The sequence below is a fragment of the Sus scrofa genome, chromosome 16 (genome assembly GCF_000003025.6).
Source record: "Sus scrofa isolate TJ Tabasco breed Duroc chromosome 16, Sscrofa11.1, whole genome shotgun sequence".
NCBI lineage: Eukaryota > Metazoa > Chordata > Mammalia > Artiodactyla > Suidae > Sus > Sus scrofa.
In genome coordinates, this window is record NC_010458.4 from 6,071,768 (window position 1) to 6,098,810 (window position 27,043).

Consider the following 27,043-nt stretch of genomic DNA (forward strand, 5'->3'; position numbering starts at 1 on the left):
AGAGTTTGTGGTTGGAAGGGAAAACATTATCCCACAGACACATTAATACAAGACTAAAATATTTCGGACTCTGACTTTCTTTTCTTATATACACTGAAACCAAATCCTGGTGGCATGACTCAGACATAAGTTAAACATCTGGCCAAAAAACCAGATTAACAACAAATTCAGAGAAATACCCAATGTGTAAAATAAGTGTACTTACTTCAGAAAACACTTGTTCACAAAATATTTGAGCCAGTAAACTTGGGCGTGAAAAAAAAAAATTTATTTTTTTCTTCCCCAACTTAGTCTGAAATCTTTCCAACATTTCCAAAGAGCTAAAACAAATGCCACCCCATACAAAAGAAATTAAGACGGCAGGCTGTGTACATCTGCCTTAACCTAAAAACAAAAGCCCTTTTGCTCTGTCTTTAGAACCAGCATAATAAAAGCCCCAAAAGCCCAGATGGCTTAGATTTGCTTGACACAAGGTAACAGAGAAGATGGACATTTAAAACTATTTATTCAGAGAGTCTGATCCTAATGGGAAGTTTAGGTCTGGAATTTCTATAAGACAGAGAGAATGCTTTTAGGCAAGGAAAAAATTAATTGTTCCATTTTGATATCCCTCTGCATATCAGCTGATTCTGCCCAGCCCAGCAAGCATAGGAAAGATGTTTTCATTTAAAGAGCATCATCGATTCATTCAGCTATTTCTTATTGACATATAAATACATATACTGACGTATCAATGCATATTTGATATGTATTGATGTATCAAATCTGACACTTCAACGCTCCAGCTTCTTACACATTTTTTTTTTTTTAATCTTTTGTCTTTTTTTAGGGCCGCACCCGCAGCATATGGAGATTCCCAGGCTAGGGATCCAATCGGAGCTGTTGCCACCTGCCTACTCCAGAGCCACAGCAATGCCAGATCCAAGCCGTGTCTGCGACCTACACCACAGCTCACAGCAATACTGATCCTTAACCCACTGAGTAAGGCCAGGGATCGAACCCGCAACCTCATGGTTCCTAGGTAGATTCATTAACCACTGCACCATGACGGGAACTCCAGTTTTTAAAAAAGGATTTTAGAAAGCAAAATGAAATAAATTCTCAGTTAAAGAGCCTAAGTACTGGAAGAGACCCTGGCAGGGAGAAAGATGATTTAAAGGCCACACTCAGGTAAGCTCAACCTAACGGCAATTCTGACAGCTTCCAGCGAAGGCTCTAAACCGCTGCTGGAGTGGGCAGGGCAGGGGGGATGGTAACTAATTCGCCCTGGGTTTTTTCTGCCATGTAAAACAGCTTTTCACTAAACCAGTAGACAGCGTAAAAACTTTATTTCTACCCTGGGGTCAATTTTTCATTTCTGAACTTGAAGCCTTTCAGAAATGAAAAAGGATGAAAAAGTAGCCATTGTGTTCTGCGGATTTTTCCCCCCAGTATGACTTCACACTTTTTAAGAAAAAGTTACACTTAAATCCAGAGGGGGGGACGCTTAGGAATCTCACCCCCAGCTGCCTAATTTCCTTTGGTGCTGGAAAGCCGGGTCCCGGGGACTGACTAACGCGGAAATCACCTCTGTCTATGCAGCAGAGACGTGGTAATAAATAGATCTTTACAAATGATGCTTTAAAAATGAGAAACTTGGAGTTCCCGTCGTGGCACAGCGGTTAACGAATCTGACTAGGAACCATGAGGTTGCGGGTTCGATCCCTGCCCTTACTCAGTGGGTTAATGAACCAGCGTTGCTGTGAGCTGGGGTGCAGGCTGGCAGCTACAGCTCCGATTCGACCCCTAGCCTGGGAACCTCCATATGCCGCAGGAGCAGCCTAAGAAATGGCAAAAAGACAAAAAAAAAAAAAGAGAGAGAGAGAAACTTGGGTCACCTGGTTGTTTTGAGGATCAAGCTGGATCAATCAAATGAACACATCTTCCAAACTGTAGCCAATTCTACTATGTCAGCCTTCTGGAGCCCTTCCACACATTATTTTAGAGCTCACAAGAACAAAAGGAGAAGGTTACTTTTTGAGACTGTTACATCTGTAACACCATCATCATGGGTTCTCTTATTTGCTGAATTGAGTCCTCCAGAAAGATCAAATCAAATAACGTAAAGTAAAAAAAAAAAACAACAACAAAAACAAAACCCTGAAATATCAGATAATATATAAACATGATATTACTAGTTCATTCAGTGGAGGAAATCAGAAAAGATGTGCTAATCATTGGCTAGAATGAATGGAGAGACAGAGATAGAAATGTAGTGAACAAGCTCTATAAAAATTAAGTCTACATAACCCACAGTCCTAGAAAACAAACTCATGGGTACCAAAGGGAAAACCAGGGGGAGGAAGGCTAAATTAGGATGTTGGAACTAACATATACGCACTAGTATAGATAAAACAGATAACTCACAAGGACCTACTCTATAACACTGGGAACTATACTCAATATTTTATAATAACCTATAAAGGAAAAGAATCTGAAAAAGAATACATATGTGTATGTATAACTGAATCACTGTGCTGTACACCCTAACATGACACTGTAAATCATAATTATACTTCAATTTTTTAAAAAGGAAAAAAAATAAAATCTACACATAACTTCAGGCACATTAAAAGGGTAATACAGTTGAGGGTATAGATCTTAAAAGTCACCAGGTAACAAAAAATATAGATTCTTGGTCACACGGGACATTTATTTATTGCTGCCCATGAATGACTACATATATTGGCTTAATCTTGGATGTAGAGAAACAGCCTTCTTCCTCATGCATATGTAAATGAACTCATTCATTAGGCTCTTACTTTCAGTTTTATCCTAAATGCATTCATTCACAAGCCTTTATTAAGTGGCAGGAACCAAAAAAAAAAAAAAAAAAATTATTATTATTATTATTATTTTTTGCCTCTGGCTTTCAGACACTAATCCAATTTCTTAATGGTTTGTGAATTGCTATTATGATTCCCTAACCAGCTGGCGGACTACTTTATGGTCAGCATCACTCTTTGGTTCTGTTGCTCTCCAGGCCTCATCACCCTCAAGGAGGTGACCTGCAGAACCATGTGAGGCCTGGACTACAGAGGAGAGGCCCCCTTTGCTGCCACTGCTTCCTGTTAGTCTCTCAAGTGCCCGTGATCAAAAGCACTCTGGGAACAGACTTGTGGGAGGGAGTAGGATGGATGGGGAGTTCGGGATTAGTAGATGCAAACTATTACATTTAGAATGGATAAGCAATGAGATCCTACTGTACAGCACAGAGAACTATATCCAGGCTCTTGGGATAAAACGTGATGGAAGATAATGATGAGAAAAAATGTACATGCTTGGGTCACTATGCTGTACAGCAGAAACTGGTGCAACATTGTAAATCAACTATACTTTAATAAAAACTTTAAAAAAGAATTTCAAGGAGTTCCCTTCATGGTTCAATGGCTAACAAACCCGACTAGGAACCATGAGGATGCAGGTTCAATCCCTGGCCTCGCTCAGTGGGTTAGGGATCCAGCATAGCCCTGAGCTGTGGTGTAGTTTGCAGACATGACTTGGATCCGGCATGGCTGTGGCTGTGGTGTAAGCCAGCAGCTGTAACTCCAATTCGACCCCTAGCCTGGAAACTTTCGTATGCCGCAGGTGCAGTCTTAAAAAGACAAAAGACAAAAAGAATTTCAAGGTCTAAAAATAAAGTGAATTGTATACCCCTTGAAAAAAAAAAAAAAGGCGCTCTGGGCCAAGTCCACTCACACAGAAAATGACAGCCGAAAACATGATGCCCCAAGTCCTTTCTTTCCCCAAACCCCCGTGTTCAGCAGATACCCAACAAAGCTTGAGTTAAAATGACCTCTATTGGCGCTTCCATCGTGGCGCAGCAGAAATGAATCCAACTAGGAACCATAAGGTTGCGGGTTTGATCCCTGGTCTCACTCAGTGGGTTAAGGATCCAGCATCGCTGTGAGCTGTGGTGTAGCTAGAGCTCCGATTAGACCCCTAGCCTGGGAACCTCCATATGCTGCAAGTCCTGCCCTAAAAAGACAAAGGACAAAAAATAAAATAAAATAAACAACCCTGTATAACACCCTGTAAATTTCTTCCAGGAATTCCTCCAAAGCCTTGTCCAGGTAGCCATTGAGGAGCTGAGGAACCGTCACAGCACCCATGGGAGAAAAGAACTGGGAAAGAAATGGGGATGACCTGAGATGCCACTGAAAGGAAACCTCCAAAAGTCATTATAACAAAAGTCACTCATAGGTCGTTTCTTAGAGTTACATCTTCTGACTTGGAAAAGCATTACACTTGTACGACACGGTCAAATGTCCAGCCACGTGCAGTGTCCACTCCTCACCTGCACAAAGAAATAGTCATGACACACTCTCTTGTCTGCCTGGACAGGTGAGGCAGAAGGAAAATGATCCCTAGTCATCCAAGGTCTGAGACCTACGGCATTCCTATCTTTCCAAACAGACAAGAGGCCAACCGCTTATTCTCAAAGGCTAAGTGAGTCAGGCCCTCTGCGGTCATATGCGATCCTGTCCTTGGGCTCCTCAGTGTCAGGATGTCCCTCCCTGTGCCACTGGTGCCCCCATCTGGGCCACTGTCCATTCTTCCCAGAGGTCTACACCACTTAAGGATCTCAGCCTCCCCCAGGTAAATAACCCACTTCCTGGGCTGCTTCTGCGAAACCCATTCTCTATGCTTTAAAGATTTTTCCACTGTCTTGAAACTATGAAAAAAAAAAAAAAAAGGTGCTCATTTTCAGACATGAGATCATAACTAGAAACAGTACATAAGCGACAGTCTACACCTTTTTTTAACCTTACCCCTTTTATCTTACTGCTCTTTATTATTCTCATTTCAAGCTTACACATCACAATCATCACCTTTACGTTCAGAAATATGAATGTGCGACCCATTTTAAACCCTATAAAAAGTGGCTGTAGAGAGCTAGCTGTTCTTTTTTATATATATTTTTTTCTTGTCTACTTAGCTTTAAAAGACTATTCCTTTTAAGTAAAATGTGGCATAACCATACCATGGAATACTATTCAGGAATAAAAAGGAATGACGTACATGCTACAGTGTGAAAGAACCTTGAAAACATCATGCCAAGGGCAAGAAGCCAGTCATAAAAGATGATGTATTACATGATTTTGCTAAAATGAAATGTCTGCAGAGAACAGACTTGTGGTTGCCAAAGGGGAGGGGGAGGGAGTGGGATGGATTGGGAGTTTGGGGTTTTGTGGATGTAAACTACTACATTTAGAATAGATAAGCAATGAGATCCTGCTGTACAGCACAGGAAACTACAGCCAATCTCTTGTGCTAGAACATGATAGAAGACAATCCGAGAAAAAGAATACGTATAACTGGGTCACTTTGCTGTACAGCAGAAATGGACAGAACCTTATAAATCAACTATAATAAAAATAAAGGGAAATACATAGAAAAAAATAAAAATTTAAAAAATATAAAATGTAATGTCTAGAAGAGGCAGATTAATAGAGCAGTTGTAGTGCCTGGGGCTGTGGAGGTTGGGGGTGAGGTGGGGTGGGAAGGTTTAAGGGTGATAGCCAAGGGGTACAGGGTTGCTCTTCTGGATAATAAAAGTGTTCCGAAGTTGGTTTTGGTGATGGTTACACATCTCCATAAATACGATAAAAGTCACTGAATTATACACTCTAGGTGGGTGAGCTGCAGGGGATGTGAATTACATCCCAATTTGGCTGTTAAAAGAAAAAAAAACCTTTTTATTCAAGGACAGTTGACTTACAATGTGCTAATTTCTGCTGTACAGCCAAGTAACTCAGTTATACACATCTATAGATTTTTTTATATATTAGTAAAAAAAAAAGCTATTCTTTTCATTTCCAACTATACTGCTCATACTTCTGAAAGTTATTAGCTCATCATTTTCTAGGTGCTAAAACGTGGCTACAGCCTCTTTCTCTCTTTTACTAAAAGTAACATCTGCGAACTATTTCAAAATCTCTGTCAAAGACAGGAATGAGCTAACAATGGATACTTCTGTGTATGACTTTCCTCAAAAGGCAGAAATTATTTTCTCTATGGTATTTACATCACCTTAAATGTTGCAGAGAACGTCCCAAACAGGGAACATCCAAAGTTAGTCTGGGGATTTGCACGCTGACATGGACTCTCTGCAGTGTTACCTCCAATGAATGTTTATAAGACCAACGTACTATTTTCTAAGCCAAGTCAAGTCCCTTTGGTGAAAGGGGGGAAAAATAAAGCCCCCTAAATATTTTAAGTGAATGATCTTTATATTTTAATTTTGGACGTTTTTAAATCAGAAACAAAATAATTGCTCAAACTGAAAAACCTGCCGTTTTAATCTCTCTGGTTTATTGCTGCTCAGGGAAGGAAATTAGGTTATTTGGACAGGATCTGCCGTTCAAAAGGCACGCTGGCAATGTTCCCCAGTGGCCTGATCTCTTTTGAGTCCTCTGCTAACAAAAGCTTCCTGAAGCTGGGGACGGCGTATGCTCTAGCCCATTGTCATAGGACTGAGTGGTTCTCAGCTCAGCCAGTAAACATCTGTCATTAGCTCCGTTTGCAAGAGCAAAAGCAGATGCTTGGAGCAAGCAACTGTGAACTCTGACATGGCAGGAAGACAGATGCATTTCAGAACAGGAGATCATTCCAGAAGACAAAAATACTTGCTCAATTCTCTAGGGCTAGCTACCCAGTTACCCTCCCTGGAAGACTCAGAAATCCTATTAATTATTTCGAAATTATTACAACAGCCTTTTGGAACACCCAAACAGCAGCTACATTAAAGACCGACTCAAACCTCTGAAATGAAGCCACTGCATTTAGAACTTTTAACACAGGCCATGTGCTGAATTTAAAAATGTAACCTTAAAGAGTTTTATGGGAGAATGCACAAGTCTGCTAGACAGGCTTCATCTAGGAAGCCCTTTGGGGACATTTTTCCCCATAAAAATTCACTTGAATAATCAAAACCATCATATTACACATTGTGTTATATACTGCAGTAATGTAATCTTAAATTGACCAAAATGTATTGACACAGATACTTGAAAAAAAAAAATCAAAGAAAGGACTGTTCAAAATGAGGCGTTTCTACAAGTTCCCGTTGTGGCACAACGGGATCTTCAGTGTCTCTGCAAGTGCCATGATGCAGTTCAATCCCCAGCCCGGGACAGTGGGTTAAAAGAATACAGCATTGCTGCTGCCGCATAGGTCACAACTGCGGTGTAGGTCACAACTGCAGCTCAGATCTGATCCTGGCCCCGGTAGCTCCCTAGGACATGGGACAGCCAAAACAGAAAAACTAAAAATCAGCAAATAAATAAGTCATTTCCCAGAATATTTTGGGAAGGAAAAAGATGGGAGTCTTGGCTTAAACTCCTAGGTCCTGAGCAGGCTGAGATCAAGATGAAGCAAGGAGCTCGAGGTGCACAAGGGTGAACCAATTCTGGGGCTCCCGCAAATGCTACTTCAGCATCTGCAATGACCCCGAGTGATGCTTCTCCACGTGTGCACCCCAGATACCCCTCGTCCCCTTACCCTGGTCCTGGCCCCCTTTCTGGTCACCAGTGTTCTCTACCAGGATGGCATGGCCAATGGGATAAAACAGCTCCCAAGCTCTGGCTAGTCTTAGGTTTAATATATTAATGTTTAATATAGTAATTACTATATTATATTATAATTCATATACAAAACTGTCATAATATAATTACTATAGGGTAATTTATTAATATTAAATTACTATTTAATATATTAATTAATATAGCAAATATTAATATATTAAACCTAAGACTAGCCTGAGCTTGGGAGTTCTAACAAGCAGCTTCTACACATGGAATCACTCTCTCTTCTTCTCTAGCTTTGCACCTCACTTAGAAAACGAGGATTATGCAATTGCCTCGCATGGCAAGTGGTAAGTTACCAACTTAACTGCTCATCCTTTTAATATTAAAAATAAGCCTTAAGGGTCCAACCTGACACAGCGCTCACTGAAAGCACAGAAGCACAGTCAGCTCATTCTTGGAAATGCTCCCAGGAGCAGACTTTCCTTGGAAATGTGCTGGGATGAAATTCACACATAACGCAGCCTTTTCTTCTTTTTGTTGCGCCTGGGAGTGGCTCTCCACTAACCCAGAAGAAAAAAAAAAAAAAATTCAGTTGAGACGAAACCACTGACAAGGGTCAGCATTTAAAACTAAGATGATCAGACAGTTTCTAACAGGACAGTATTCAGGAATAAGTCCTGTATGGCTGCAGGAGGCAAGAAACGTATTCGGATTGTGTGAGTGACCATCTGTGTTTTTAAAGAACATGCTTTGGGGGGAAGGCTGGCTCTGATACTTTTAATTAGAACATGGATTAATAAAAAAAACAAACACATACACACACACAGCCTACCAAGCCCTCCACACTGGTCCTCAAAGTGTGCCTTCCAGACCAGCAGCAGCAGCATCTGGGAGCCTGTTGGAAATGCAAATTTTCAGGCACCACCTGAGACTTGCTGAACCAGACACTGGGCTGAGGCCTTGGAATGAGTAGTTTAAGAAGCCCCTCTAAGGGATTCTGATGCCTGTTCAATTCCGAGAGCCACTGCCCTTCAGGTAGTGTTCCTGGCAGCAGGAAGCATCGGTTTTTGTCTCTGTCCATCTTTGTCCTCTTGGGAAAGGCCTCTCCCTTCACAGGGAAATCAAAATGATGGGGCTTAACAAGGAATCCATCTACTAGCTGGGGACTTAGTACAGAATGCTGCCGGCCAGCTGTGCTGGTTCCAAGTACAGATTCCTGGGCTCACCTCCAGAGATGCTGCACAGCTGGTATCTGGGCTCACCTCCAGAGAGGCTGTACCAGTGGATCCCGGGCTCACCTCCAGAGAGGCTGCACAGCTGGGATCTGGGCTCACCTCCAGAGAGGCTGCACCACTGGGACCCAGCTCATCTCCAGAGAGGCTGTACCACTGGCTGAGGAACAGGGGTCCAAGCATCCCAAGTGGTAGCCTCTCCAGTGATTTCAATGTGTAGCCAGGACTGGGAACCACTGGAACCTGCATCACTAAACATCATATAAGAAGTAACTGGGGAAGATGAGCCTTCAGATCAGAGTTAGTGAACTTCTTCTGCAAAAGGGCCAGAGAGTTATTAATACACTTTTAAACCCTTGGACTGTGATGCTGTGGGTCAAATTCAGTCTTAGATAAACCAATGAATGGGTGTGGCTGTGGTTCCTATACGCCTTCATTAAATCTGAATTTATGACCATTTTCATGTGTCATAAAATAACTGCTATTCCTCCAAACATTTAAAAACGTGAAAACCATTCTTATCTCATAAGCTGTATGGAACATGCAGCAGGCTCAGGCCGTGTTTTGCCACTTCAGTTAAACACTGGAGTAACCACATCAACTCTGAGTTCAGTAGTACTGTGTTCGTCACACATGTAACTCCAATACAAACAGCGGCCTTCAAACAAGCTAGATGTTACTTTAAAACAAAACAAAACACTGAATGCAATCTGCATACAGTAAAATACAGCCAGCCTGATGACCCACACAGAGCAAAATACTGAACATTTCTCTTAGAAAGTTCAAGGTGAGGAGTTCCTGTCATGGCTCAGCGGTAACCAGACAAGTATCCACAAGGATGCAGGTTTGCTCCCTGGCTTGGCTCGGTGGTTTAAGGATCCGGTGTGGCTGTGAGCTACAGCATGGTTCAAAGCTGTGACTTAGATCCTGCGTTGTCCTGACTGTGGCATAAGCCAGCAGCTGCAGCTCCAATTCAACCCCTGGCCTGGGAACTTCCATATGTCACAGGTGCAGTGGTATTAAAAAAAAAAAAGAAAACTTTTTTATTTATTTATTTTTGCCATTTCTAGGCACATGGAGGTTCCCAGGCTAGGGGTCTAGTCGGAGCTATAGCCACAGCAATGCGGGATCCGAGCCTCGTCTGCGACCTACACCATAGCTCACGGCAACGCCAGATCCCCAACCCACTGAGCAAGGCCAGGGATCGAACCCACAGCCTCATGGTTCCTAGTCAAATTCGCTAACCACTGAGCCACGATGGGAACTCCAAAAAAAAAAACTTTAAAAAAAAGAAATGAAAAGGTATCCACTAAAGAAGCTGTACAGGAAAAAACCAAGGCCTAGAAATCACAGGTAATGTGAACTTTTCCTAAGCCCAGTATGCCGAAGTGTGTTTTTCAACCACTTTCCATGTACCACTTTGATATGAGGCTCATTCGTTTCATGAAATAGTTCTGACCTTGACTGATTATTAAATGGCACCCAGATAGCTTTTTCAAAACACACAGCAGGCTGAGCCCCAGCTGAGACTGATTTCACTGTTGGGGGGGTAGGGCCAAGGCTCTTGGTAAAAGCCTCCCAGCAAATTCAATGTGCATCCAGGGCGGAGAACTATTCCATCAGAAGCAACAGTGTGGAAGTGAGATTGCAAACACAAGATGATGAAACATTAAAATGAAAAAGGAGATTTTCACTGACCCTTCCATTTCCCTGGAGCCATAAAACAAAATAAAGGGGGAAGGCCAGCATAAAGGAGGAAACTGGAGGTGGTATCAGAACCCACTGATCTTATTAAAGAGTAACTTCAAAAGAAAGCACAGGAGTTCCCGTTGTGGTACAGCAGAAACAAACCCAACTAGAAACCATGAGGTTGCAGGTTTGATCCCTGGCCTCACTCAGTGGGTTAAGGATCCAGCACTGCTGTGAGCTGTGGTGTAGGTCCATAGATGCGGTTCAGATCTGGTGTTGCTGTGGCTCTGGCATAGGCTGGCAGCAACAGCTCTGATTAGACCCCTAGCCTGGGAACCTCCACATGCTGTAGGTGTGGCCCTGAAGAGACAGAAGACAAAAAAAAGAAAGCACAAAGGTCATGACCCGAAAGGAGCCAAAGATACTCCAGGACCCAGGGGCCCAAGGAAAGAACAGAAATGACTTGGGGAAAAGCCAGGATGGGCAGTCACAGGGTCTGAGAAGGTAAACAGGCAACAACCCCCATCAGTGGTCTCACCCTGTCATACCTCAACACTCCTCCAGAGGAAGTAATGTGATCAAGCAGAAAGCGGATCCACTCTGGATCCAAAGCCAACTCTCTGAACTCATCCTTGACCAAGTGTGGGCTCATGGACATGTTATCCTGTGCAAGCTCAAGTTTCATGTCAGTAAAGACAGCTGATCATGGCTTCTTCACAGTGTAGTTGTGAGGATGGAACAGGACAGAGAGAGGTAAGATGCACCAGCATGGTGCCTCATAGAGATGTCACCCAGCAAATGGTACCCTCTTCCCTTGGCACATCCCAAACAACGACCCTCATGAGGAGGACACGGTTTAGAAGTGGGGCACCCCCTTGCCCAAAGCTCCCCAGGAAGGCAATCATATGGTTCCCTAATCTCACCACAGTGGCACCCTGGGCTGGAACCCAACAAACACATGGTTAAAGCTGGACTTAGGCAAGAGAGGACTTTTCACATCACCCCAAGTCTTGCATTGCAGGTGGTACCCAAAGAGGTCTTTGTAGACAGACTGGGTAAACAATGTCCCACACATGTCACTGAGTCTTTAGGAAAACTGATTCCAAATGATGGGTCTACACATGAATTTCTGAAATGTACTCTACCTCAGTCACAAACCAACAACTGCCTATATTTGCTCTGATACATTGCTTCTGCATTTTCTACCGAAATTATACCCGGCATTAAATGGTGACATGTCTGACTCCTGAAGATAATTTTTCCAAACTGTTTTTGTTTTCAACATCTTCACATACATTGTTTTAAATTTTTTTTTTTTTCTTTTTAGGGCTGCACCTGTGGCATATGGAAGTTCCTGGGCTAGGGGTTGAATCGGAACTGCAGCTGACAGCCTACGCCACAGCCACAGCCATTCCAGATCTGAGCTGCATCTGTGAGCTACACCATAGCTTGTGACAATGCTGGATCCTTAAACCACTGAACAAGGCTAGGAAATCAAACCCGCATCTTCACGGATACTATGTAGGGTTCTTAGCCCACAGAACCACAATGGGAACTCTCACATACATTTTTCATAAAATGATGCTTACAATAAAGGTGTGGTAGTTAAGCGTCAAAAAAAATTGAGTGTTGATTTAGCCAGTTTTCCTCATCACTTCTCTGTCATAATTTACCACCTGGTCCAAGCTTAGTATTCAGCATTAATTTGCTGACTATTTTTAATATTCATGGGTATCAAGGCATGACAGTATCCTGCTTACCTTCAAGTATGAGCAATTTGATTTGCTAAACAAACCATAAAATTGAAAGCAACCATGGGTCCAATGGTACAAAATGTCAACCCTTCTCTATGTGCCTGGACACTAGCAACACAGGCTCAGGATCCCCAGGGGTTACAGGCAGGGCCTGGTCACACCCCGGACTTGCACAGGCACAAGTCAGCTGAGCTGCCTGGAGCAGAGTCTGAAAATAGGAAGTGGACAGAAAATGGGAGGCACAGGGAAGTCGGAGGCAGACTTGGGTTCAAATCAACAGACTAAGCCTAAAGGACAGGAAGAGGAGGCTCAGTCAACAGACCCAGGGAGGACAGAAGAGGCCAAAGTGGAGAGACAGCCACAAAGGAGAAAGTCAGCAAGGTGGTTCAATGGGGGACAGGAAACCACAGAAGGTCATGACCTAAGGCAGAGGTCAGTGGCTCTCTCCTGCAAAATCATTTAGAGAGAATGAGAGAGACAGTGTGTGTGTGCGCGTGTACACCATCACTTGCCAAGTTACAATGAGCTAGTGTCCACGCAGAGCTGGGCAGATTTACAAATACACACGTGTTTTTTTCTGGAGCTAAGTGTATTAATAATAGGACATTATTTTGCTCCTATAGTCCGCAAGAGTGAAAATTAATGGAAACATTTGACTTTCCATCTTTAAGCCACAAGATGCCAAACCAGATTCTTGGAAGAGTTCTAGAGAGTCAGTCACGTGGCTTTTCAGGCATAAAAGCAATTTTTTCACTCTAAACCAAGTAAGTTGGACAAAAAATTAACACCAGACAAAGCCCCAGTGATGCCGTCTCTGGAGCATAGACTTTTTTCTTCTTTTTCAGGCCTCACTCAAGGCATATGGAAGTTCCCAGGCCAGGGGTTGAATCGGAGCTGCATCTGTGACCTACACCACAGCTCACACCAACATCAGATCCTTAACCCACTGAGCAAGGCCACGGATCAAACCTGCAGCCTCATGGATACTAGTTGGGTTCATTACCACTGAGCCATAAGGGGAACTCCTCTGGAGTATAGGCTTCTGATTCTAAGACACTCTATGGGCTAGTGTTAATCGCCATCTCAGAGATGGGTATTTCCAGGATGAAAGAGCAAAACATGGGAAAAGTACAGAGAATCTGAGAGTTTCCCAGCTCAGTGCTGGCTTTTTAATATAGCTGCACTGTTTGGATGGAAATGAATTCCAAGAATAACAGCTGGATCCAAAAAGAACAAAGGAAAGCAAATACATCTGATTTTTTAAAAACTATCTGCTACTTGTCACCAGCATGCCCCTCTTCCCTTTTACTTTTTTTTTTTTTTTGTCTTTTTGCCATTTCTTGGGCCGCTCCCGCGGCATATGGAGGTTCCCAGGCTACAGGTCGAATCGGAGCTGTAGCTGCCAGCCTACGCCAGAACCACAGCAACACGGGATCCGAGCCGTGTCTGCAACCTACACCACAGCTCACGGCAACGCCAGAACCTTAACCCACTGAGCAAGGGCAGGGATCGAACCTGCAACCTCATGGTTCCTAGTCGGATTCATTAACCACTGCGCTACGACGGGAACTCCCCCTTTTGCTTTTTGATGCCTGTGCGGTCACCTTCTTCTTGAGAAGGGCTCTTCACCCACCGTAAGGGCAGCACATCCTCCCCTGCACACATCACAAGGTCAATGCCAAATGCCCCTTGGTGGTCAACAGAGCCAAGTCACCATCCAATTCTCCACCCCTGGACTCTGGAGCCAGGTCTACGGCAGTTCTTTCTTGATGGTGTCTATTCCTTAAGAAAGGATACAAACCAGACTTTTTTGTTGTTGTTGTCTTTTTAGGGCCGCACCTGTGGTATATGGAGGTTCCCGGGCTAGGGGTCTAATCAGAGCTGTAGCCGCCGGCCTAGGGCACAGCCACAGCAACGCCAGATCCCAGCCTGTCTGCGACCTATACCACAGCTCAATGCCGGATCCTTAATTAACCTACTGAGCGGGGCCAGGGATTGAACCCTCAACCTCATGGTTCCTAGTCAGACTCATTTCCACTTCCCCACAATGGGAACTCCCAAACCAGACTCTCTAATGCACTTTTATATCCAGAAGCAGCCCAAGAAAACCTATTCAAGAGGACAGTAGTCTAAAAACTAACTGCATAGGGAGTTAGTGCTTAATGGTACAGCATTTCTGTTTGAGGTGATGAAAAGGTTTTGGAAACAGTGGTGATGGTGGCACACATTATGAATGTAATTGACACCACTGAACTGCACTCAAAAACAGTCCAATTAGTCAATTCTATGAAATTTATAGTTACCACAATAAACACACACACAAGAAAACCCAAGTTTCAATTCAAAAACATAAAATAAATTGTATATTTATCCATTCATTTTTCTTTCAACTCAAATTTGGACATTTGCAGCAGAGATCACAGCAAACCTTTTACACACCTGTCCAAAAAAATCAATTTCCCTAAAGGAATACAAATGTCACAGCTGTTCACACACACACACAAACAGACTTCAAGATGGCAGTGATACCCCAAAAGCCAGGGCTGTGTATTGTTTTAAGGATATATCTGCCTCTCAGCTTAGCTGGACTGCCAAAAAAGCAACTTTGTTAAACTTCACCGCATGCCATCAGGGGGGAAAAAAAAAAAAAAAAAAAACTATCTTTAAATCATAGACAACTGATAAGCTAAAACACACAATTAAAACAGAGGCAATTAATGATGCTTAGGCTCAACCACAGGAAATGTCTGATACTCAACTCTCTCACTGCTTAGGGATGGTGACGTCATATGCTTCAACTGAGCCATAATTTCGATGGAAGGACCAATTGCAACACAAGGGACATCTGAGACCTGGAGAGGCCAATGGGAGTGAAAACAGAATGTTTTTTTTCCCTTTGAGGAAAAAAGACGGCCAAGATGTCTCCCACAGAAGTGTATTAATAGGAGAATGTTTCTCTTTACCAAAAAGGAGATAAAAAAATTTGAGAAGGGGACAGAATGCACTTTTTTTGTTTTCAAACAACATCAAAGTGAGGGAATGACATGCAGGTCAGGCGACTAGAAAGCATCTGCCCTGCTGTCCCAGAGTTTGGCTCTGGGAGTCAAAGTACCCTAATGACACGACTTTCGCATCATCAATGTTGTCCCCGAACGCGTTCTCCCCCATCTTCCTGAGTTTAGCTGTCTCCCTGCTGGTTTTCCCACTCCTACCCCCACCATTCATGGGAGCTGCCCTGGGGGGACCCCAGACGGCGCCACCACACATGGGGGTGGTGCCAACTGCTGCTCACCCATTCCCCACCCACTCAAGGATGAGGAACTGGTGGGTGAGACCTCTTTACTCGGGCAGCTGCCTCGGCCAACAGCTGGCTCCACGTGTGAAGCCGGGAATGCAGCTTGGGCTCTCGGGGGCAGCGGGTGCAGTCAGCTCCCTTTCAGATGAAATTCTTAACTTGGTTAAAATAGCCAGCATCCTCCACATCTCTTCAGTGGTCCAAGATCCGACCTGTTCCCACCTACAGCTGAAATTATTTAATTCTAGCTGTCAGATTCCTGATCACTGGTAGGGGGTCACATGGTGGTATTCGCAGCTCTGCGATGGGAGACGTGCTGGGCTGCCTTGTGGTCAACTTTCCAGCGCTCGACAGGCCTGGGGAGATTTCTCTGCAACTCAGGAGTGGCCCTACATGGGGTGTGGAGGGGGGCGGGGGGGTAAGAGGGGGGGTGCAGGGAGAGGGGGGTGTAAAGGGGGTGTGAGAGGTGAGGGGGGCGTGGAGAGGGGGTGTATGGAGGGGGTTGTGGAGAGATGAAGTGTATGGGGGTGGAGAGGAGGGTGTGGGGGGGATGGAGAGGCCAAAAAGCTGCCACATCCACAAGACAGTCAAGGGACACACAAAGACACCCATGGGGGCAAAATGAAGCAGTGGGGGGTGGGGAAGCAAAGAAAAGTAGCTGGAATATTTAGAATGGATAAGCAATGAGGTCCTATTGTACAGCACAGGGAACTGTGTCCAACCTCTTGGGACAGAACATGATAGAAGATGCATGAGAAACAGAATGAATATATGTATGACTGGGTCGCTATGCTGTCTGAAGAAACTGACACAATTGTAAATCAACTATACTCTAATAAAAAATAATCGAAAATATTTTTAAAGGATATAAAATCAAGAAAAGCAGCTGGGCAGAGCAGAAACTCTGTGAAAATGACCCCAGAATGCAATGGGGGAAAAAAAAAATCACTACACTGACCTATCATCAAGTTTCACAAAGTTGGGCCCAGAGTGTTAAGGCCAATAGGACAAAGTCAAGATCAAACCCAAAAGGTTAGAGATGGCTTTCAATGAGAGATGTGATGATAAATCATTAGGGCTGCGTTTCCTGTGTGGCCTGAGGAAGTCTGACTGTCTTGGGGTGGGGGTTGGGGGGAACAACTTGAAAGTACCAGGCACTGTAATGGCTTTTTTGTGGATTAATAAAATGAGAAGAAGAACTTTTAAAACTGAGTCTAATTATACTTGGCGCAAATAAGAAGAGAAAGACAGGGAGGCGGACAATAACTTGTAGATTGAGACGATTAATTCCCCAGTGAGTAAAACCTTTCAGAAGCCACAACAGGACTGCCACAGAGAGTAACTGGGTTAAGTTGACTGGGGCAAGTTAAACAACTACCCCCCAAAATTCATTAGTTAAATTGACAATCCCTCTAAGCTATTTCCAAGCGATCAAATTAGGCTTTTTTCAGAAGAGAAAATAGTTGATTCTCAAAGTGAAAAATCATTTAGAACGTAGTCAATTCTGCAGTGTTCCTAAAGAGTGCTTGGTGATGGCCCACATGCCCGTGAACATTTCAGAAAAGACAAACATTCGATGCCAACTTCCACCCTACCCTTTTCACCAGGGTGGGTCTTTTTCAGCCAAATCTGCACCCTGCAGAACCGTGGTGCTCTCCTAAAACTCCGTCCAAAGCCCACGGTGCAAAAAGACAAAGCCATTTCTAACTTTCCGAGCCCGTGCTGACCAGACCCGTATGCGCTGAACCTGAGAGGTCCCAACTGAATTTTTTCAGCAAGGTGACCATGTCACTTGAACATTTCTCTTCCTATCTGTAAACACTTCACAACAAGGACAGCAGAAGTTGACAGCATGAGTTGAATGGGAATGTTCTGGTCCTCTGTATTCCTGAGACCCACCTATAGTAGCTTACATTTTAGCATGGACTGGATTTTTTTTTTTTTTTTCTTTTTAGAGCTGTACCCACAGCACATGGAGGTTCCCAGGCTAGGGGTTGAATCGGAGCTGTAGCTGCCAGCCTACACCACAGCCACAGCAACAAGGGATCTGAGCTGTGTTTGTGACCTACACCACAGCTCACAGCAATGCCGGATCCTTAACCCACTGAGCAACGCCAGGGATCAAACCCACAACCTCATGGTTACCGGTCAGATTCGTCTCTGCTGTGCCACAACAGGAACTCCCTGGAATTTTATTTTATTATTTTATTTTGTCTTTTTAGGGCTGCACCTGCGGCATGTGGATATTCCCAGACGAGGGGTTGAATCGGAGCTACAGCTGCCGGTCTACACCACAGCCACAGCAAAGCCATACCTGAGCCACATCTGCGACCTACATCACAGCTTACAGCAATGCCGGATCCTTAACCCACTGAGCGAGGCCAGGGATCAAACCTGTGTCCTCTTGGATACTAGTGGGGTTCTTAACTCTCTGAGCCACAAAAGAAACTCCTGCACTGGAATTTTAGATGAATATAAAACTATCTCCCTGGCCCCAAACAAAACGAAACAGCTGAGTGAATGTGCAAAACACTGAGACTGAATGAAATAAGAAAGAGGGCTCTTGGGTGCTCACACCAAAAACAAGAGTATTCTCTCCTACGGCCTCATGTCCCCAACGGCCCCATTTTGGGATTTTAGTTACCTGTGGCTCTGCTGAGTTTCCAACACTAAATGGGATTTGAAAACCTCTTTTTAATTCACCCGAGACCTAACTTCACTGCAGCCAGCACAATCCCTGGACGCACCTGAGGCGAAATGATTGCTGGAATTGGGGGTGGAGACAGACAGAGAACAGAAAAGCTTCTAAAGGCCTAGAAGAAATTTTACACCTGAAGCTCTTTCCTTCCCTTTGCTTCCTCCATAGCAGTGGCCCTGGTGGGACACTTAGGGGGACTGAGTATTTCCTGCTCCTCACTGTAACTACGACGCTAAAGCAGGTCTAGGCAGTATCTTGGGAATCTTCACTACTCAGATGCGAATCTTGGACCAGCCACATCCACACTCCACAGGAAGCTTGTGAGTCATGCAGATTCTCAGGCCCCACCCCAGACCTGCCAATCAGAAGCTGCATCAGGAACCAGACCCCGAGTGAGTCCTGTACTGTAAAGTTAGGGATGCACTTCTCTAAACCAAAGGGTAATTAAACTAATAGTCTGTAAGCTGCCTACGGACTCTGAAATGGTCACATTTTGGTAACAAAAATTTTTACTGAAATTGTTTATAAAGATACAGAAAAATACGCATTTGACAGGTTTTACCAGTTACCAGTTGACCTCAAACACTGATATCTTTTTCTTCTTGTGGTTATATGTACATACTAACATACTATCTGCCATTCTAGTCATTTTTCAGTATACAGCTCAGGCTTTAAAGACCCTGGCACTGCTATGCAACCATCACCACGATCCATCTTCAGAACTTTTCCATTTTCCAAAATTAAAATGTTGTACCCCATGTACCCCTATGTTCACTGCAGCATTATTCACAATTGCCAGACATGGTAACAACCTAAATGTCCACTGACAGATGAGTGGGTTAAGATGTGGCACCTATACACAACAGAATACTACTAAGCCATAAAAAAGAACAAAATGGATGGAACTAGAGACTCTCATACCAAGTGAAAGAAGTCAGAAAGAGAAAGACAAATACCAGATGATATCACTTATACCTGGAATCTAAAATATGGCACAAACGAACCTATCTACAGAAAAGAAACAAACTCATGGTCATGGAGAACAGACCTGTGGTTGCCAAGGGGAAGGAGGGAGGGTGTGGGATGGACTGGGAGTTTGAGGTTCATACATGCAGACTATTGCATTTGGAGTAGATAAGCAACAAGATCCTGCTGTAGCACAGGGAACTATATCTAGTCACTTGTGATGGAATATGATAGAGGATAATGTGAGAAAAAGAAATATACATATACATATATATACACACACACACATATATATACACATATACATATACATATATATATATATATATATATATATATATATATATATATATATATGAATGACTGGGTCATTTTACCATACAGCAGAAATCAATAGAATATTGTAAATCAACCATAACGAAAAACAATTAAAGAAATTAAAAAAGAAGGGCTAAGAATAAATTAAATTAAATATTTTATGCATTCAACAACTCTCCATTTTCCCTTCCCCCCAGAAACACCAATAACCTGACATCGAATTGGGCTGAAATTAGCCAATACCTTGAAAAGCTAACACAGCCGGTTTTGACCAGGACAAGGCCAGGCTTTACATCTTTGGCCCTAATTCCTTCAAGAATCTATCCCTGCCCAGTTAAAGAGTGGGTGTTCCTGTCCCAGGCGCCAGGACGGGTTAACAAACTTCTCCTAATCTCTGGTGGCCACGCCTGTATGTCCCACAGGGAACCTGAGATGTGAGGAGACGAAGAACTAAGTCAGGAGAGAGAAACTACAATCTTGTGGCCACTGCCAGTTCCCGATCCACGTCAGATCCACGTCTTTCCAACCTGTCTCACTTTTCTCATATTTTAAACCCTGTATTTCCTACATGGGTCGCCAAGCTAATTACACCTGTTACACTTGGGAATGACAGAGCAGACAATGTAAGACCAAGGACTGGGTGACCGATTAAAGATCTGAAGTCAAAGTTGGGAGTTGTTTTCATGTTTAAGTATATATACTTTTCTGGTTCAGCTCTTTTTAAACCCACAGTCCATAAATACTGTCAAGAGGGAAAGGCCTGACCACCCCTTTCCACACCCACCTCAAGGAGGGCTGCCCATCGACCAGCTGGCAAGGATGTCATGTGACCAAGACCGCAGCCCACATGTTCCAGGCAGTAAGTAGCACCCAGAGGTTGCCAGTGGCTGTTAGAAGCCTCTGCTGAGCAAAGCGTCATTCGATAGGAACAGAAAGCATCTTCAGAACCTGAAAGATGCCCTGTCAGCCAGTGAAACAAGCCAGTAGCAACAGAGGACAAATACTGTATGATTCTGCTCCTAAGTATTTAAAGCAGTCAAATTCACAGAGACAGATAGTAGAAAGGTAGTTACCAAGGCTGGGGGTGGAGAGATGAGGAAATGAAGCGTTTGTGAGGTACAGAGGCTCAGCTTTGCAAGATGAAAAAGTTCTAGGGCTCTAATGTCCAGTGACGTGCGTGTTTTAAACACTGCACCGTCCACCTCCACATGGCTAAGGTGGAATTTTAACAGTAAGTCTTCTCTGCCATAATTTTTGGTGGAGGAAAAAAGAAAAGTATCTTTGGGATTAAAAAATAAGTCCCCCCAAAAGAAAAGAAATCCATTAAGGTTGGTCAAGTCAGGTACACTGTTTAAATACGTTTTCCTTTTTTATATCATCTTGGGAAGCACCTACAAGGCCTGAAAAGGAACTGAATTCTCTGGGGAACATGAGAAGGCAGGAGAGGTGGGGTGAAGGCAAGACGGAGAAATGCTGGCCAGGTCACTCAGTCCTCGGTTTAATAGCTCTTCCCATACTACTGAGAACCTGATGGGGAAGAGACCAGGCTGGGCAGCAGTGACCATGAGACATGTGGTCTCTTTGGCCCCCAATCCCTGCACCCACCCTCACTCCAAATCCACCCTCCCACAGCTTTATCTTCACCAGATAAATACTAAAGAGTCATTCAAAACTCTCAGATGTAAAAGAAACTACACAATTGCAAAGTAGCCCAGAAACATTACTGCTCATTCAGCTGAGAAACAAGGAAGGTACCACCACGTGGACCATCTCTGCTCAAGGTTTTGATCTATCAAGCAGCTCTACCAAGTGCACATCACTGACGCCGAAGTTCTGTTCTCAAAACAACTTGCAAAAGAAATTCAGAAACTATGAGTTTCAAATACTGGCATATGATGTCCTTTTAGTTCTTACGTCTCAAATTTTAATATGTGTCTCTGAAGGAGGGACCCATTTGTAAGATTAAAATTGACTTCCTTGGGATTAACAGATACACCCTACTATATATAAAAGAGATAAACAACAAAGACCTACTGTATAGCACAGGGAACCATACTCAATATCTTGTAATAACCTATAAGGGAAAAGAATCTGAAAAAGAATACACACACACATATGTGTGTGTATATGTGTATGTATAACCAAACCACACCGCTATACACCTGAAATTAACACATTGTAAATCATTAGACTTCAATTAAAACTTTTTTTAAAATTAGTTTCCTAATAAAATGGAGAAGCTGAGTTTCCTTCACAATTTTCCAAATATAATCAATGAACCAGTTTCTGAATTCACAAATTTTGTTTTTGCTGATGGGGCTTTGCACTTGTTTTTCCCTCAAGAACGGGGAACCTGGAGCAGTGATTCCCACAAACACAGGGCGCTTCTTCAGTAGCTTTGCAAGGTGGACAAGGATGCTCAGTTTGGTGTTTTGGTTCATCTTGTTTTACAGGGATCAGGACACTGCTATAGTCTCACTGGAAGGCTGCTATTTCCAACATTAAGGAGAGTTTGCAAATTTTCAGGGAAAGTGGTAATGAAGCCAATCAGCAGTTATCAGTGTATGTGAACTTTGTTCTCAAACTGCCTGCACTCTACACTCCTGATTTCTCCTGATCCTCAGCAAGGACACCAGCCAGGTGTAGTCTCTTCCATCCGGGACTGGATGGAACACTTTGATTTCGATTTCGGAGAATTTTTTGTTGCCATCTCCCGCAAACTCAAGCTGTGCATTACATAGTCCTTTTGGGGTTTTGTTTCATCACTTGGAGAAGATGTTTAAGGTATGAGGGTGGGAGGAGTGAGGACACCTGCCCTTACATAGGGGCAAGGAAGCCGAAGATGGATGTCAGAAGCTGCAGAGACATGAGCTCACCTGACCATAGTCTGTCCTGAAGACGACAACGCCCTCTGCACAGGAGTTTACAGTACTTGGAAAATGCTGGCCGTTTTCTCTCAGCCAGACCCGTGTTCCCTGTAAACAAAACAAACAGAGTTTAACTGTGAGTTTGGATTGCATTTCGTGCTAAAACACCACCCTTAAAATGACTAGAACTACTACATTCCTTAAAAATCCCCTTTTGGAGTTCCCGTCGTGGCGCAGTGGTTAACGAATACGATTAGGAACCATGAGGTTGCGGGTTCGGTCCCTGCCCTTGCTCAGTGGGTTAACGATCCGGCGTTGCCGTGAGCTGTGGTGTAGGTTGCAGACGCGGCTCGGATCCCGAGTTGCTGTGGCTCTGGCGTAGGCCGGTGGCTACAGCTCCGATTCAACCCCTAGCCTGGGAACCTCCATATGCCGTGGGAGCGGCCCAAGAAATAGCAACAATAACAACAACAACAACAAAAAAGACAAAAGACAAAAAAAAAAAAAAAAAAAAATCCCCTTTTGAAAAGGAAATGTCTCTCTCAAACAAGCAAGGAATGAATCTTCCAAGCAAGTATCACCAGGAGCCTTAACTATCCCCAAGGGTGGCTGGGAAGAGCCCCAGTGAGAAAGAAAACAAAGTACAGAGAAATCAGTACTAAAGTCTAATTGACTGGCGTGGATTATCACACTTGACTCACACACACCCTGTGAAGCAAGCGCCATGATCACCCCATTTTACAGATGGAGAAGTGGGCCTAGAGGTAAATAAACTTGCCCAGCATCACACATCCAGAAACCCCAGGTTTCACCAGGTCACTGCACTGCCTCAGCCCAGAGCGAGAACTCTTGGGGGTCTTCAGGCTCCCACGTTCCTGGGTCCGAGCCCCGTGCACTTGTCAACGTGGGAGCATCAGGACAATTCACTGACTTCCTATCTGTACCAAATCCACGTGTCACCTGGACTCTCCGAAAGACGGATTAAGTTGTAGTACACATCAGCGCCTAATCCACTGGTAAGAACTTTGGTTGGATTCCGACACTTAAGGACCCCAAAGTTTGGGATTACAGCCCAAGACATAGCAACTTCCAGATCTTCCTGTTATAACCTGAGCTATAATTTTTTGGCACTGATTTCATTTCCCTTTTTTAGTTTCCCACTGGACAAATGAAATGACAACTATAACATTTAGCTTTTCAAGGCTGCATTTCCTCTTTGATTTTATAACATAAAAAGTGCTGGTTTTCAAGGATAATAAATAAAAAGTCTGAAGAAACTACTGGGTGTTCACTAGCCATTCAGATTAGTATGGTTATGGTTCATCTTCTAATTTAAAAGAACTATTTTTTTATTTGATGAATTTCATTAAAAATTTTTTATTATAGTTGATTTACAACGTTCTGTCAACTAATTTGAAAGTATTATAAAGCCCTTTGTAGACACAGTCCTACATAATCAAACATACAGTTCAACTTCCTTAGTCCAAAGGTCTTAACATGTGTGGAGAGCCACTGATAAGCACGTTTTACAAAACCCAGCCCTGACTTCAAATCTAGAGCCCACTGGCCAGTTTTCCTAAACCTGCAGCAGTAGGTATCTTCCACAGATAGGAAGGGAAATGCATGCAAAACACTCCCTTTGTTCTTGGAAAAAGTTTAAACAGCAATTTTCATAGAATCAGAATTGCAAAGGAAAACTGGTGAAACGGATACTTTTACACAGATTGTTCTCGATAGTTTCTCTCAGCCCCCAGACTTTCTGCTTCCATTCTATTCGAACAGAACACATATGCCCAGGTTCAGAAAAGAGGCCACCCACAGGCATTTGAAAACGAACTAACAGACAGACATTTACCAGACCATCTGAGTTTGAGTGGGGAAGAAAAATGTGCCCACCACATGCAAACCATTATATTCTATCATTGGTAAAGAAGGCTGATAATTTAATGTACAATGCAGGCATATGGAGAAAGCTCCTAGCACAGGGAGAAGAATCACCATCGGAGTAAAAATATGCCTTGAAAAGCAGGTGGAACAAGTTAGATCATAAAATACACATTTTATTAAAACTTGGGATGTTTTCATCTTAATCTGAGACAGATACGTGTTAAGTTTAACTTCCAAAAGCTTTCCTGCACATAATCACCCGGAACAGTTTTACAAGACAAAGCACTTGCACATAAATTCCCGTCTCTTTGATCTTTCAGAGCAATTCTGGAAGATAGGGAGGCTCGGAATACATGTCTTCTTCAAAAAAGACGTTCAGAGAGATTCCATTCTTCCAGTGCCAACAAATGATTTCCTGGCTGTATTAAAAAACAGACTGACTATACCAAGTGTTGGTGACAACATGGAGAAACTGATGGTGATATAAAACAGTACTTCCACTTTGGCAGTTTCTTAAAAAGCGAAACATAATCTGACCATACGTCCCCAACGATTCAACTCCTAGACATCCATCTACTTTAAAGTTTTTTAAAAGCCTTGTAAGCAAATATTCATCGCAGCATCATTCAGAATAGTCAAATACTAGGAAATCACATGTCGACTGAAGAAAAATGAGCGACCTAAAAGTTGTGAGTTACATTTTATTGGGGGAGCGGTGACTGAGGACTACAGCACAGGAGACAGCCTCTCAGCTCTGAGTTTACAGGTGTGAAGAGGTGAAGGAGGAGCCAGGATATATAGGAGTTTTTGCTGGGGGGGAAAAAACGTAGTTGAATATCAAAAGATTATTGCTCATCACAAAAGCCAGACATCTCAAGATTTTAGTGCTTTTCTATGTATGTAAAGATGCAAGAGTCTGGAGTCACTGAAACTGTTCCTTAGATATGCACCTTAACGGTCAAGGCCAGTATCCTGTTTTTCTCCATCCTGAATTCCCCTCAGGGTGCACCGTTGGGGGCAGCTACAGTGGCTGACAGTGGGCAACATTCACTCTTTATGGGAATGGCAGGCAACAGTTTTTTGTCTGCACACTCAAATGCCCATCAACTAGTATAGAAACAAAATGTAATACATCTACACAATGGAAGCCTTAGTAACAATAATTAAAAAAAAAAAAATCACAGAATCACCAATAAGGATGAATCTCAAAAACATGACGCCAAGCGAAAGAAGCTACACACAAAAAAGTACATTATTAGAGGGGTCCATATATATGAAATTTCTGGAAGAGGCAAATCCACAGATGCAGAAACTAGATGAGGAGACGCCCAGAGCTAGGGTGTGGGGGCCAGGAGATACACTGCCTGAATGTCAAAAAAGGACCTGGGCCAGGGAGGATGAAACTATTCTAAAACTGGATTGTGCTGATGCTGCACAACTGTATAAATGCACTAAAACTCATTCGACTGTGAATCAATAATGGGTGAATTTTATTGTATGCTAATTATACCTTGGTCACTTCAAATCCTTTAAAAAATTTAATCTCCCAGCCTATATACTTCTCAATGGTACATGAACATTCTTAACTATTCCATAATGGGAAAATCCAATCATGTTTCTATAATTGAGCAATGGTAGTGTCAAGATACACACACACACACACACACACACACACACAAAACCCCTAATGACTACATGTAAGAGCTGTGTTAAAACTCTGAAGATGGGTCCTGGGTCCATTAAGTCCTGCTCTTCATTAACATGGACTGGAGGGCTCAGATACTACAGGAGACTCATCCAAGTTCATGCCCAGAAGAGGCTGTGGTACAGGGCATCTTCATCTCCATTACTGCCCCACGCCACCCCTAGAAGATTATCATAAATCCCCAGCCAACTGTCTGTGACTTGCTGTGCCTCCTCGGGCAAGAAGTTGTACCTGGCTCCTTCCTGCTACCAGGGAAACACAACGTAGCAATGCAAAGCCTAAAATATCTACCTTCTGATGCTTTGCACAAAAAATCTGCTGATCCTAATTTAAGGTAAGGAAGATAAAAATCACTATCACAGGAGTTCCCGTCGTGGCGCAGTGGTTAACGAATCCGACTAGGAACCATGAGGTTGCGGGTTCAGTCCCTGCCCTTGCTCAGTGGGTTAACGATCCGGCGTTGCCGTGAGCTGTGGTGTAGGTTGCAGACACGGCTCGGATCCCGCGTTGCTGTGGGTCTGGTGTAGGCCAGTGGCTACAGCTCCGATTCGACCCCTAGCCTGGGAACCTCCATATGCCGCGGGAGCGGCCCAAGAAATAGCAAAAAAAAAGACAAAAACAAAAAAAACAAACAAACAAAAAAAAAAATCACTATCACAGATTTCAACATACTGTTGCCCCACTTTTAAAAAAAAAAGTTTTTTAAAAAACAACTACATTTCTCTGATTTTAAGAATGATTTTCTTTCCTGAACATTGAAAAAAAAAATGTTTAAAAATAAGGTAAGAAAACAACCCTAAAAAGAGATAATGATGATGGACTTTAAATACCATGCTGTGTGGCATGTTCTAATGACAGATTCACAGAAAAGAGAACATTCTTTAGCCAAACACACAACTCAGTCCGCAGACCCAAAACAGGGCACCACACCTATTTTTCTCCCGTAACTGCTTGCTTGGCCCATGTTAAGTACCACAGTTCAGGAGTCTCCAACAACATAAGCCATAAAGTCATAATTTGTTCCTGAAATGTAATCTGCTCTTTTAAAGGCAAAGTTGTCAAAT

The 27,043-nt window shown here is 43.2% G+C and overlaps 1 protein-coding gene across 1 annotated transcript in view; it reads right to left on the reverse strand.

Moving 5' to 3' along the window:
* Window positions 1-27,043, reverse strand: part of MYO10 (myosin X) — a 238,375-nt gene that overhangs the window by 164,657 nt on the left and 46,675 nt on the right. The window contains exon 2 of the mRNA XM_005672397.3: window positions 22,397-22,495. Within this exon, the coding sequence (XP_005672454.2) occupies window positions 22,397-22,495 (99 nt within the window). The remainder of the gene's footprint in view (window positions 1-22,396; window positions 22,496-27,043) is intronic.